At 49.5% G+C, this 13,559-nt stretch overlaps 2 protein-coding genes across 3 annotated transcripts in view; both read left to right on the top strand.

Moving 5' to 3' along the window:
* Positions 1-537: 537 nt before the first annotated feature.
* On the top strand, positions 538-6,569 carry LOC133115036 (tartrate-resistant acid phosphatase type 5-like). Of its 2 annotated transcripts, none has more exons than XM_061224747.1 (6): positions 538-567; positions 1,299-1,436; positions 1,982-2,181; positions 2,846-2,970; positions 4,250-4,598; positions 6,264-6,569. In XM_061224747.1, exons 2-6 carry the CDS (start codon positions 1,346-1,348, stop codon positions 6,516-6,518), a joined length of 1,020 nt encoding a protein of 339 aa, XP_061080731.1. In that variant the 5' UTR covers positions 538-567; positions 1,299-1,345; the 3' UTR covers positions 6,519-6,569. The 2 variants fall into 2 exon arrangements, with proteins under 2 accessions (XP_061080731.1, XP_061080730.1); XM_061224746.1 differs by having other exon boundaries at positions 544-567; positions 1,340-1,436.
* Positions 6,570-8,468: 1,899 nt separating this feature from the next.
* farsa (phenylalanyl-tRNA synthetase subunit alpha) overlaps positions 8,469-13,559 on the top strand; it is a 10,739-nt gene continuing 5,648 nt past the window's right edge. Inside the window, exons 1-6 of the mRNA XM_061224179.1 lie at positions 8,469-8,695; positions 9,354-9,491; positions 10,046-10,144; positions 10,521-10,639; positions 12,359-12,451; positions 13,229-13,357. Of these exons, the coding sequence (XP_061080163.1) occupies positions 8,549-8,695; positions 9,354-9,491; positions 10,046-10,144; positions 10,521-10,639; positions 12,359-12,451; positions 13,229-13,357 (725 nt within the window). The 5' untranslated portion in view covers positions 8,469-8,548. The remainder of the gene's footprint in view (positions 8,696-9,353; positions 9,492-10,045; positions 10,145-10,520; positions 10,640-12,358; positions 12,452-13,228; positions 13,358-13,559) is intronic.

A 13,559-nucleotide genomic window follows, 5' to 3' on the forward strand; every position in this document is an offset into this window, starting at 1 on the left:
AATGGCTTATAATACATTTGCAACAATAGGGGTTATGTCATGGGAGGTATTGTGTGTGTGTGTGTGTGTGTGTGCGGATTGGGGTTACTTCACTGTAACTTAATGTATGACCCTGATAAACTGCAGAACTGATGACTGAACTGTGGTTTGGCTGAAAGGCTGTCAGGGAAGTGTAATTTTCACAGGTATCTGTTTCTACCAGCCAGAAGGGAGAGAACGAGAAAACAAACACCTCCGACAACGTACAGAAAGCAGAACTGTGAGGAGTCACATGACTGCAGAATGAAAACAGACCATCAGCAAACTCTGTCTCCCTGCTCCCATTTATTTCACTCTGTCTCCCTCGAACATTGTTCTGCTTTCTCTCTCTCTCTCTCTCTCTATTCATTGCTCTCATCCCCCCGTTTCTCTCCCTCTGCCTCTGTCCATTGCGCTCTCCCTCGCTCTCCCATTTCTCTGTTTAACCCCTGACGTCCGTGAGCGGATGAGCGTGCGTTCGCTGGCAGCACTTCGACGGACAGACGGCTGACCTCTCAAACAGATGCTAACACGGCAGATTATCGCAGAGTAAGTGCATTATCATGCAGTTGTACGACTGTAGCACTTGTGTGTTCTGGAATTACTTGAATATTGTGTTTTTTGTCTGGTTATTTGTAGTTGGTTCAATTTAGTTAAGTGTTAGAGCAGTGGTCTCCAGCCCAGGTCCTGGAGTCTCCAGCCCAGGTCCTGGAGTCTCCATCCCTGGTCCTGGAGAGCTTCTGGCTCTGCAGGTTTCCTGTTGTTTCTCTGCTCTGTGCATTAAGCAATTAGAGCAGTTGATTACACAACAGGGTGCTGAAAAGCAGCTGTCCCAGTAGCTCTCCAGGACCTGGAATGAGGACCCCCTGGTCTAAAGCTTATGTCACGCCTCTTTTGGCCCTTTTAAGTGAATTGTATGCATCCTTTGAAAAAACAGTTTGTTTTCCTTGATGCGTAATGTTTATTAAAGGTCACACACCTGCAAGTGCCTAGGTCACACATGGCCTTTTCTTTGAAGATTAATAAATGACCGTTCTGTTTAGTTTTTAAAACCTGGTTTAACAGCAGTGAAATCGACACAAACCCAAATTTCCACTCGCGGGTGAACCTTTTGTTTTTTTTGTTTTTTCCCCTCTGGAACGACAAATCCAACGAGGTGAAGGTGTGCATGTTCTCTATTGAATATATAAAGAGCTTTTACACAAAGTTTGAGTGAAATTGGAGTGGTCTCCTCCTATGCCTCTGGTAGATTTTTTTTTCACGGAATTTCCCTTTTATAGCTTTACGTCCAGCTGTGCTTTCAGCTGCGCGTCTTCTGCAGGTCACAATGTTCCTCCACTTCCTGTCTCTGTGGCCGCACATTTTCCCCGTGGTCATGTGCTGCCCTCGTTCCGTAATGCACCGTAATCTCCAGGACCGTAAGTGAACTGCAGCCGACCTCAGATGAACCGAACGCAAACACAACTTTTTGTCTTATCGCACGGTATCGGGCAGCCTTTGACTGGGCCCCGGAACTTTAGTGCTTCTAACCTCGGTGTCGTCACAATAGGGTCCACACAGCTGTTGGGCCCTCGGGCTGTTAACCCCGCATTGCTCCGGGGGGGGGATTGTGCCCCTGCTTAGTCAAATCAACCAAGTTGCTTTGAATAAAAGTGTTGGCTAAATCGGTGGTCTCCAAACCGTGGTCCTGGAGAGCTGCAGGGTCTCACTTAATCACCTAAGAGCAGTTAGCCACGCAGTCAACTCCTCTGACCTGGTTAGCCGGGTCTCAAAAGGGTGCTGACTTTAAGGTGGAAACAAAAACCAGCTCTCTAGGACCAGGGTTTGAAACCACGGAGTAAATAATACTATTATTAATAATAATAATAATATTATTAGTTGTATTATTGCACCCATTCCTTCATTTTCGTCTGCGATACTTTCAGAGTAAAATAAAGGTTGAGTTGCTCTCGGCGTGCCTCAGGTAACGGGACGTCCATCCGGTTCCTGGCGGTGGGGGACTGGGGGGGCCTGCCCCACCCGCCCTACAGCACCCCGGTGCAGCAGGCCACGGCCCGCGGGATGGGGCGCGCCGCCCAGGACATGGGGGCCGACTTCGTGCTGGCGCTCGGAGACAACTTCTACTTCACAGGGGTGGACAGTGTGGAGGACCCCCGCTTCCAGGTGCCCGAAAGGGGAGAGTAACCGCAGACAGGAAGGGGAAGTGCCTGAAAGGGGGGAGTAACCGCAGACAGGAAGAGGAAGTGCCCGAAAGGGGAGAGTAACCGCAGACAGGAAGAGGAAGTGCCCGAAAGGGGAGAGTAACCGCAGACAGGAAGAGGAAGTGCCCGAAAGGGGGGGGGGGGGGGGGGAGTAAACGCAGACAGGAAAAGGAAGTGCCTGAAAGGGGAGAGTAAACGCAGACAGGAAGAGGAAGTAAACGCAGACAGGAAGGGGAAGTGCACATTTCAATGTGCAATGACATAAAAAGAAGATTCTTCTCTCTCATAATGTTTTGAGGGCTCAGGTTTTACATTGATAGTCTCATCCTTTGGAGAAGTTGACCCTGCCCCTTGAGTTGCTCGGCTGATGCATGTATATTTTCCCCCTCTGTTCAACATTATGATTATCATCATTATCATTTATCATGAGGTGAATTAGTTGTAATTAACTGTGTTAATTGGTCAATTAAGTGCTGAGTATCAACAAAAGCCAGCACACCCTGCAGCTCTCCAGTATCATGCCTGAGGAAAAGTGCCATAATGTATAGGTGCATTATACAGAATGTCATGGGTACTGTGCTGTATGGGAGTGTGGGTTTTCACCCTGGTCCCGATGGCCCTCACAGGAGACGTTTGAGCGCGTCTTCACCGCACGGTCGCTCCACGTGCCCTGGTACGTCATCGCTGGGAACCACGATCACCACGGCGACGTGAGGGCGCAGATCGCCTACAGCAGGGTCTCTGAGCGATGGTGAGGCGGGGGGCGGGGGGGGCGGGGGGCGGGGGGGGCGGGGCGGAACCAGCGCCGCTCAACTCCTCGTCCTGCGGGCCGCGGTGTCTGCGGGCGTTTGCTTCAACCGTGCGCTACACCACCTGATTTCACTAATTAATTATCTGGACCAAGCAGGATTGGTGAAATCAGGTGGTGTAGCACACAAGTTGGGGGCAAATACCTGCAGACGCTGCGGCCTGCAGGACGTGGAGTTGAGTGAAGCTCATCTGGACGATATCAGACTCTCACTGTTTGTCGTCCCTCATTTGATTTCGCGGAGAAGGGCAAAATATCCTCACACCAGCCAGTCATTCAGCTCTGTCTGATGACATCATCAGCGGGCCACACATCCCCCTGAGCTCATCACTAGGACAATGCAGTCGGTACACACTGATTAAGGGTAGAACAGTAGTGGAACTACTCAAGTAGACATGCTCCAGGACCGGCCTAACTGATAGGAAAGGGAGAGACGGACGCAGAACAGTTGGGCAGTCTGCACTGAGAAATATCTCTGAAGGCCCGAGTGTGGGGCGCTCAAGTCCTCCATTCAGGAAGCGATTGAATACTCTGGGGCTCATCAGAAATGGCTGAGAAGCCAAGTGTCCGATTACTTTTGCTCCCCTTTTAAGGTTGACGGTCACAGGCACTTGGACCACACATATTCATGTGCAGGAGTGCAGAGCCAAAGGAACAGAAATTGTACCACTGTCCAAATACTTATGGACTTATGTGGTGCTGATAAAACTGGGAGCCTATGACTGGTATACAGACACCCTGAGCCCTGTCTCTCTCTCTCTCCAACCTTCTTCCCTCCATTGGAACTACATGGTACTGCATGTGGTGAAACTGGTGTAGGATTAGATGCCATGCATTTTATATGCAGGTATATCCTGAGCCCTGTCTCTCTCTACAGTCTCTGCCCTGTCTCTCTCTCTCTCTACAGTCTGCCCTGTCTCTCTCTCTACAGTCTCTGCCCTGTCTCTCTCTCTCTACAGTCTCTGCCCTGTCTCTCTCTCTACAGTCTGCCCTGTCTCTCTCTCTACAGTCTGCCCTGTCTCTCTCTCTACAGTCTGCCCTGTCTCTCTCTACAGTCTGCCCTGTCTCTCTCTACAGTCTCTGCCCTGTCTCTCTCTACAGTCTCTGCCCTGTCTCTCTCTCTCTCTCTCTCTCTCTCTACAGTCTCTGCCCTGTCTCTCTCTTTCTACAGTCTGCCCTGTCTCTCTCTCTAGTCTCTGCCCTGTCTCTCTCTCTCCCTCAGGCACTTCCCAGAGCTCTACTACGAGCTGAAGTTCGGCGTGCCGGGGGGGCCGGGCCCCACGCTGACGGTTCTGATGGTGGACACGGTGCTGCTGTGCGGGAGCTCGGACGACTTCGCGGACGGGGGCCCCCGGGGGCCGGCGGACGCGGCGGGGGCCGGCCGGCAGCTGCGGTGGCTCCGCCGCAGGATGGAGGCGTCCCGGGCGGACTTCCTGCTGGTGGCGGGGCACTACCCCGTGTGGTCGGTGGCCGAACACGGCCCCACGCGCTGCCTGCTGGAGGAGCTGCGCCCCCTGCTGGTCAAGCACAGGGCCACCGCCTACCTCTCGGGCCACGACCACAACCTGCAGGTCTGCGCTCCCGAGAAGCTACGCTTCCTCCCCCCGCAGCGTTCTCAGCGGCGGTCCTGAAAACGGTGACGTCACGTGGTCTGGTATCGAATCTGACCCGGGGTCTGTGCTGACCACTGTGGCCAGGAAAGCTAAAGGACGAAGATCAGTTGTCTCTGCTGCAGGAATCCTCACTCCTGGTACCTGGAGAGCCGCAGGGTGTGCTGGTTTTTGTTTTCGCCTTAAAATCAGCGACCAATTCAGACCCAAGAATTCAGGTTATCAACTGTTTTCAGTGATATTTTAAGTGCTGAGTAACAACAAAAGCCACCACACCCTGCGGCTCTCCAGGACCAGGAGTGAGGACCACTACTCTCGTGTAATAATCTGGTCATGATGACATGATGTATCTCATTGTACACCAGTGACCCCTGCTGGCAGATCAGTTGCCTGCATGTTCACCTGTTTTAGCTGCACAAAGAGAGTCCTTGTTTTGAGTTGAGCCCGAATGGCAGCGAACGGCAGTGTGATGGGAAACAGTGGCTGACCCGCTTCAGAGGAGGTCAGATGCTTGTGTGTGTGCTCTCCCAAACTCACAGTGGAGGTCATGATGAGTGTTGCAGCATCAGCATTCCTAAAGGTCATGACTCAGAAGACTTAAGATCCTCTCAATGCCTGGCCTGACACAAAATCATTCCATAGAATTCATTCTCATGATTTGTAACTAGGTCTCTTAAGCTATTCTGCTGCTATGTGCAGTACTCTGGTCAGGTGTCCCCAAACACACATTAGTACCGTAAGGACTTCTCCAGGGACCAGCCTACAACTGGGTTAGCAAACCATTGGGCAGGGATCATCAAATCGCAGTCCTTGTTTGGAACAAAAGCATGCACCCACACCGGCCCTTTCTGGATAAGATTGATGATCCCTGGTGTATGTAAGCAGAGATTCTGTACACTAACCAGATGGTAAGCTCCATATTCCTCACATAAAGTTCTGTCTCAGCTTTTGCTGAATTTCCAGCTGTTGTAAATTGCTGCCCCTTTATAAATATTCATGAAAGAGAGTAAAACCAGGGCCCTGTTTCACAAAGCAGGATTACGGAGTTAGCTGGATAACTGCTGAGTAAATCCTGCAACCCTCCCAAATCTGGAACGTGGACAAAGTAAAAAGAGCTGTTCCGTGTTTTACTCCGCACAGTTGGTATCTAACTTGGTATCCCTGCTTTGTCAAATATCCTGGAGTGGCCTCACTCCAGGTCCTGGAGAGCCGCAGGGTGTGCTGGGGTCCTCACTCCTGGTCCTGGAGAGCCGCAGGGTGTGCTGGGGTCCTCACTCCTGGTCCTGGAGAGCCGCAGGGTGTGCTGGGGTCCTCACTCCTGGTCCTGGAGAGCCGCAGGGTGTGCTGGGGTCCTCACTCCTGGTCCTGGAGAGCCACAGGGTGTGCTGGCTTTTGTTGTTCCTCAGCACTTAATTGATTGATTAAAGCAGTTAAGCAGTTAACTCCCCTCACTTGGTTTCTTGAGTCTGAATCGGTTGCTGATATTCAGGTGAAAACAAAAACCAGCACCCCCTGCGGCTCTCCAGGACCAGGAGTGAGGACCCCTGTGCTAGAGGGAAGATGTGGGTGGAGTGAAATAGAATTGGAAAAAGGTTCAAAAGGCTGATGTTGCCCCTCTGTGTGCAGTACCTGGAGGAGTCGGGCGTGGGGTACGTGGTGAGCGGGGCGGGGAACTTCGTGGAGAACAGCACGCGGCACTGGGCGCACGTTCCCCGCGGGGCCCTCCGGTTCTTCAGCGGCCAGTCCTCCCCACTGGGGGGCTTCGCCCACGTGGAGGTCACCCAGGAGCGCATGGTCATCACCTTCATCCAGGCCAGAGGGTCCTCTCTCTACCGCGCCTCGCTGCCGCCAAGAGGCATCAATCTCTTCGCTGCCCCCTAGTGGAGTGGAGGACAAAAAGTCCAAAATTCAATCAGCATTTATTCTTACCATTCGGACAGGTGCAGGTGCCACACCAATCACTGATTCATTACATTACATTATTGGCATTTGGCAGATGCTCTTATCCAGAGCGACGTACAGTTGATGAGACTAAGCAGGAGGCAATCTTCCCCTGGAGCAATGCAGGGTTAAGGGCCTTGCTCAAGGGTCCAACGGCTGAGCGGATCTTATTGTGGCTACACCAGCTTGCTCACATGTCCAACTGAACCTGCAACCTTTTTTGGGTTATGAGCCAGTTCCCTCATACTTACCCTGCTGCCCACACCACTTACAATTAAATGTAAGGGTTTGTTTTTTTTCTTTCACCAAACACCAAAGTCAATTGCCAAAATTAGCTAAGTGCTGTTTGACGAGGGTTTGCTTTTTTTGAAAGACGTCTCCGTGATGTTCTCTTTGGAATGGAATGTAGGCGTGGCTCTTAAGTTCTTGCGTTGTCTTTGTTTTCTGTCTGCGTGCGTACGCAGCGATCAACACTCACCTGTGTTGCCGAGGGAGCTGCTTTTCACAGGTAAATGGAGACCAGGGGATTTGCCAAATGAATATTGATAATCACCTAACCATGAACATTAGTCAATTTTCTTGTTGCAGATGCCCTGTAATATACTTCAAACAAGAGCATTTCATCAAATCATAAGGGTTCTATTTTGCCTTTCTTATATACTGTATTATATTCAATGACTCTGTTATATATTTTATGTATAGTTAAATGCAAACACATTGGGACCGTTATGTTAAAAAAGAAATTGTCTGTACTAATTATAATTTGTATTTTCCAATTAAATAACTGATGCAAAATTCAAAATCTGTATTTCTTGCTATAAACTATATTAGAACAGTGCCATTCAGTGAGTCAAGTGATATAGTCTTTATCATTTAACTGTGAGTGAGAGAATGAATAAATGCATGTTCTAAAGTGTTCTTGGAATGTCAGTGCTTGGTAAATGGTTGGCATTTATATGGCGCCTTTATCCAAAGCGCTGTACAATTTATGCTTCTCATTCACCCATTCATACACACACTCACACACCGATGGCGATTGGCTGCCATGCAAGGCGCCGACCAGCTCATCAGGAGCATTTGGGGGTTAGGTGTCTTGCTCAGGGACACTTGGACACAGCCCGGGCGGGGATCGAACCGGCAACCCTCCGACTGCCAGACTACTGCTCTTACAGCCTGAGCCATGTCGCCCCAAGTGCTTGAGTTGAGCGAATTGTTCAGGTTTAATTGGTTATGGTCGGTGTGAATATGGCTCATGGGTGTGGACCAGAGTTCAGACTTTATCGTTTTTATGCCCAAAAAAACACAGATATGCTTGATATTTGTGAGGGAAAAGTTCTGCGTGTCGTGACAGCAGTCTGACGAAAACCCTCACACCGTGTACAGCACCTCTCCCACCACCACGCTTTAATGAGACCGCAGGTCTATGAAGGTGTGGAAATCATGGATGTTCTCCTCTTGTGTGCTGACAGCGCCAGATTTTTTTTTTTTTCACATGAATTTGACTAAGATTATAAGCAGTACTGCTCAGTGTGGGTTACATATAAAATGTATAATTTATGAGGCATTTCATGACCTCAATCTATGAACCATACCATGTTTATGAAGTGCTAAACTTTCAAATGCATTGCATACCGATTTGCATTGCAATTGCGTACCATGTTTTATATTTTGATACAAAATGTGTGTTCTGTCTCTAGGAATTGATATCTGGAGTGATTGAATAGATATCAAAACAAACAAGTGAATGAACAACCATATGAAGTATGCATTGACTTTGATCTCATTCTTCTGGCTGGTCATTTCTGGTTGTAATCGACCGTTTTTAAACATTTTAATAATTTCTAAGATCCCTGGTCATAAATTGTAGTCTTCTGGCTATTCTGACCGCAGAGGTTCTGGCTCGTTTCGTCACTTCCCGTCGTCGGTCTTGGCCGGAAATAAGCAGCGGAGGACAACGCAGCGACAGAAGCATGGCAGATACCGGGGTTTTAGAATCGCTTCTCCGCCGGGTGGAAAAAGTGGACGGAGGTGTTGACAGCCAGGATGTTGCCGTTATACTCAACGTGGACCACCAAGTCATTGTCGGGGCGGTGAAGAGTCTGCAGGCTCTGGGCGATGTACGTTAACCATTGCTGGCTAGCTAGCGTGCTAGCTAACTACCATATCTAGGCTAGCTAAGTTCCCTTGCTCGACCGTATGTTCATTGAATTGGCGACGAGAAGGTGATGCAATAGGAGCGTAACGTCATGCAAATTAGCTTCAAGACAATCTGCAATATTGACAATATATTGCAATGTAGATTAACATAATGGTTAGCTAATTGCCATATAAGTTATGAATCGTTTTTTTCTTTTAAGCCGGCTAGACTATTGTGGTACAGCTGGTTAGCTGCCGCGCTAGCTTGCTCAATTAAGTTGGCTGTCATCCTTGGTTGAGTGCTGTAACTGTATCGTGACCAATGAAAGATGAGAACTTCGCGAACTATAGTTTGTTATCGGAGGATACTATGAATAATATTTTAGAGCTTGTTGAAGGAAATATATATTATTATAACTATAATTAATCTAGCTGTACGTGTCTGCAGCTAGTCGTTCGGCTTGCTTGCAATGGAGTTCACGTTATTTTTGCTAATCTGGTTCCATTTATAATGAAATTGCCAATCACGGGCGGATACAGAGAACAATCATTGATATGCAGTCAAAAGCTGCGTTGCTGGTGAAAACCGCATGTTGCATGTGGCTTGGCGCGTGAGTGAACTCATTCCTCCCCGCGCAGGTGATCTCGGCGGAGCAGCGCTCCTCGAAGCGCTGGGAGTTGACGGCGGAGGGGGCCGAGATCGCCGACAAGGGCAGTCATGAGGCGCAGGTCTTCAACGCCATCCCGGAGGACGGGCTGCCGCAGAACCAGCTGATGGTGAGAAGACATTACGGTTCTGGGATTTGGGGGAGGGTCGCAGTCGCAACTGATGTATCCGCACACTCCATCCTGCCATCTCGTAGAAACGCACTCATTTCAGTCCTGGGTGGGTATTGCATCTGTGATGCTTTACACACCCTCTCAACCTCCTTATACCTGGAGTGCAGTGGCAACCAATCCTGTTCCTGGAGAGCTACCTTCCTGTAGGTTTTCATTTCAACCCTAATTTGGCACACTTGACTCTACTACCTAGCAATTAAATTCAGATCTTTGGCTGTTGAATGAGGTGTGCTTTGTTAGGGTTGGAGTTAAGACCTACAGGATGGTAGATCTCCAGGAACAGGGTTGGGCAGCTCTGCTCTAGCTGTTGAATGAGGTGTTAGGGTTGGAGTGAAGACCTACAGGACGGTAGATCTCCAGGAACAGGGTTGGGCAGGACGATTGTCCTGTTGCTGACCCATTGGTTCGAGACTGTTGCGGTGGTGGATTCAGGGGCTGCTGCTCTGTTTCTTCCTGAGTTCTTCCTCTTCCTGTCTGTCTGGCGTGTGTAGAAGCTCCCCAGTGGAAAGGTGGGCTTCAGCAAGGCTATGTCCAACAAGTGGATCCGGGTGGACAAGGCTCACGAGGGGGGGCCCCGAGTCTTCAGGATGGTGAGTGCGCTTTCTTTGCTCACATTATTTAGCCTTTATCAAGCCAGTACACTGCTTTTGAGAGTACAGTTGTGTACAGTTCTTCATGTCCTCTGTCTGTGTCTGTTCTGTGTGTGTGTGTGTGTGTGTGTGTGTGTGTGTGTGTGTGTGTGTTTGTTTGTTTGTTTGTTTGTTTGTTTGATTGTGTGTGTTTGTGCGCACATGTCTCTCTGTGTGTGTATGTTCTATGTGTCTGTCTGTGTTCTCTGTATGTGTGTGTTGTGTGTATGTTTGTTTGTGTTTGTGTTCTGTGTGTATGTGTGTTCTGTGTTTGTGTGTGTGTGTGTGTGTGTGTGTGTGTGTGTGTGTGTGTGTGTGTGTGTGCGTGCGTAACCAGGTGGAGAGCGTAGAGGACTCCGTGCGGGGGAGGTTGCTGCAGGTGAAAGGGGGCGGGGCCTCCCAGCTGGCGGAGAAGGAGAGGAACGAGCTGAAGAAACGGAAGCTGCTGACTGAAGTGTAAGCTCCGCCCCTTCCCCTTACAGGAAGTGACATCACAAGTCGCACCTGTGTTTTCACACTCGTGTTAGAAAAAAGCCACACATTCAAAATGGAGCTGGCATCCTACCTTTCTGAAATGGAGCTGGTAGAGTTCAGGAATGCAACCCTGCATCTTAAATTAAGAATCCGGATCAGACCCCAAATCCAAACCTCACTTTAGCATTTAGGGTAGGGCGGGGGCAGTGAAGAGGCGATGCTTCTTTCACATGCTTGGTTTGGCCTAAGTACGGTGTAATCACATGCTCTCTGCAGGATTTCCACCTGCCCGGTGATTAAACAGCCCTTGCTACTGTCAGTAATCAGACCCCTATCTCAAATTTTGGAAGATGTGTCCAATAAGAATATTTCCTCTGCAGTGGTAGAGGAATGGACTCATCAAAGTTCAAAATACAGTTTGTTATCTGTTGTTTAACTATAAAGTCCATCTTGAGAGCGTGCAATACTGGTTCATACCACCAGATGGCAGCAGCTGTTTTCGAATTATAATCGGTTGCTTGTCCATGTTTAAAAGTGAAGCCCTTGACGTTAAATGGTAAATGGTTGCCATTTATATAGCGCCTTTATCCAAAGCGCTGTACAATTGATGCTTCTCATTCACCCATTCATACACACACTCACACACTGACGGCGATTGGCTACCATGCAAGGCGCCGACCAGCTCGTCAGGAGCATTTAGTGGTTAGGTGTCTTGCTCAGGGACACTTTGACACAGCCCAGGCCGGGGATCGAACCGGCAACCCTCCGACTGCCAGACGACTGCTCTTACTGCCTGAGCCATGTCGCCCCAATGACATGAGTCACGTTACATTCGAGCAGCAGGGTGCCGGTAGGGAGTGTTCATTGAGGACTCAGACGGGTGGTTTCCCAGGTGCAGCTGTTTAAATGTGTATTAGTCTGTAGTCTCCAGCCTGGTAAAGGTACTGCAGACTGCTGAGGGCGACATGGCTCAGGCAGTAAGAGCAGTCGTCTGGCAGTCGGAGGGTTGCCGGTTCGATCTCCTGCCCGGGCTGTGTTGAAGTGTCCCTGAGCAAGACACCTAACACATAATCGCTCCTGACGAGCTGATCGGTGCCTTGCATGGCAGCCAATCGCCGTCCGTGTGTGAGTGTGTGTATGAATGGGTGAATGAGAAGCATCAATTGTACAGCGCTTTGGATAAAGGCGCTATATAAATGCCAACCATTTACCATTTGCTCAGTGCCTGATGAGAGGGCACAGATGGTAATTAGGGAAAGCTGCTGTTCAGGTTTGGCTGGTAGATATTTCCCCTCAGGTGTGACAGGTATTTTTACCTGTGTCAGATGGGTACACTCCCCTGCCATTGGCCAGTAGACCTCCTGCACATTTGTGTGTTTGGCTGTGTAGACAGTAGTGTGCTTGACCGCCCGGTCCGGTAGGCACGCTTTATGAGCCTGCGTGGACAGCGCTATGAACAGTAGGCCAGTTACTCAGGTTTCCATCAACCTGTTTTAACGCAAATGTAGAATTTACATCGATAAGAGAAGGGCAAATACATTTTTTTTTTTTTTTTTTTTTTTTGTGAAATATTCTGATTTTTTTTTTATTAATTTTTTTCAAAAAAAATATTTGATCAAAATAAAAGTTGTAAAAAAAAAACAAAAATAAAATAAAATACTGCCACTACCCCTTTTGAACTGTGGCGTTTGTGCTTTCCAGGACGGTGAAGTCTTATTGGATCACCAAGGGCGATTCGTTCAGCACCACCATCACCAAGCAGGAGACAGAGCTCACGCCCGAGATGATCGCCAGGTGAGCAACAGCGCCCCCTCTGGCTGTCTGCCTGCGGCTGCCACAGGTCCTGTCGTGTCTCGTTTTTTGTCGAAAAACATCTTCGCGAGGGAAAAGACGACACCACGGCAGCAAGTTCTTCAGGAAAATCAGACTTTATTAGCACACGTGCATAAAGCCGGATCAGTTCTCCAGAACTGAACCCCGACTGTCATTTTTACACCCATTTTATACACAGTTACTCTGCCTACAACTCCTCCTCAAACCTCATTCTGGCAAATCACCCACACTGTTCTTATCGTAACTCCTCCCAAAGCTCCTCCCACAACGTCATTGTGGCAAATCGCCAACGGTCCTTATGCTCTGCCAGCTCTGTACAAAGTTCAGGGCGTTCTGCCAACTACGAACAAAGTTCAGGACTCCCCCTGTCCTCACTTCACCCCGCACCTGCTCTTGGCAAACTACCAGACCTCATAAAGTTCTGGATGCCCCCCCTCTAACACACACGTCATCCATTCACGTCACTCTGTATCTTTCGCTTTTATAAGACAAACTAAGCAGCAGTAATCATTGAAAATATACGGACATACTAAACATTTCATTAATATCACCCCCTCTCTCCATCCCTCCATCCCTCTCTCCATCCCTCTCTCCATCACTCCCTCCCCCCCCTCCCTCTCTCTCTCCCTCCCTCCCTCTCTCTCTCATCACTCCCCCCCTCTCCCCCTCCCTCCCCCCCTCTCCCCCTCCCTCCATCCCTCTCCCCCCTCCCTCCCTCCCTCCCTCCCTCCCTCTCAGTGGGAGCTGGAAGAGTAAGGGCTTCAAGCCGTATAACTTTGAGGCCATGGGCGTGGCTCTGGACTGCGGCCACCTGCACCCTCTGCTGAAGGTGCGAACGCAGTTCCGACAGATCTTCCTGGAGATGGGGTGAGTGTGTGTGTGTGTGTGTGTGTGAGAGAGAGAGCAAACGTGTGTGTGTGTGTGTGTGTGTGTGTGTGTGTGTGAGAGTGAGAGTGAGAGAGAGTGTGTGTGTGTGTGTGTGTGTGTATGTGTGTGTGTGTGTGAGAGCAAACGTCTGTGTGTGTGTGTGTGTGTGTGTGTGTGTGTGTGTGTGTGTGTGTGTGTGTGT

The sequence above is a fragment of the Conger conger genome, chromosome 16, assembly GCF_963514075.1.
Source record: "Conger conger chromosome 16, fConCon1.1, whole genome shotgun sequence".
Lineage (NCBI taxonomy): Eukaryota > Metazoa > Chordata > Actinopteri > Anguilliformes > Congridae > Conger > Conger conger.

Bases quoted from the DNA above. Each gene is read 5' to 3' on its own strand.
- LOC133115036 (XM_061224747.1), top strand. From the start codon at position 1,346: ATGTTCCTCCACTTCCTGTCTCTGTGGCCGCACATTTTCCCCGTGGTC. The intron at 2,971-4,249 runs GTGAGGCGGGGG...TCTCTCCCTCAG, and splicing joins AGCAGGGTCTCTGAGCGATG to GCACTTCCCAGAGCTCTACT. The intron at 4,599-6,263 runs GTCTGCGCTCCC...CTCTGTGTGCAG, and splicing joins GCCACGACCACAACCTGCAG to TACCTGGAGGAGTCGGGCGT.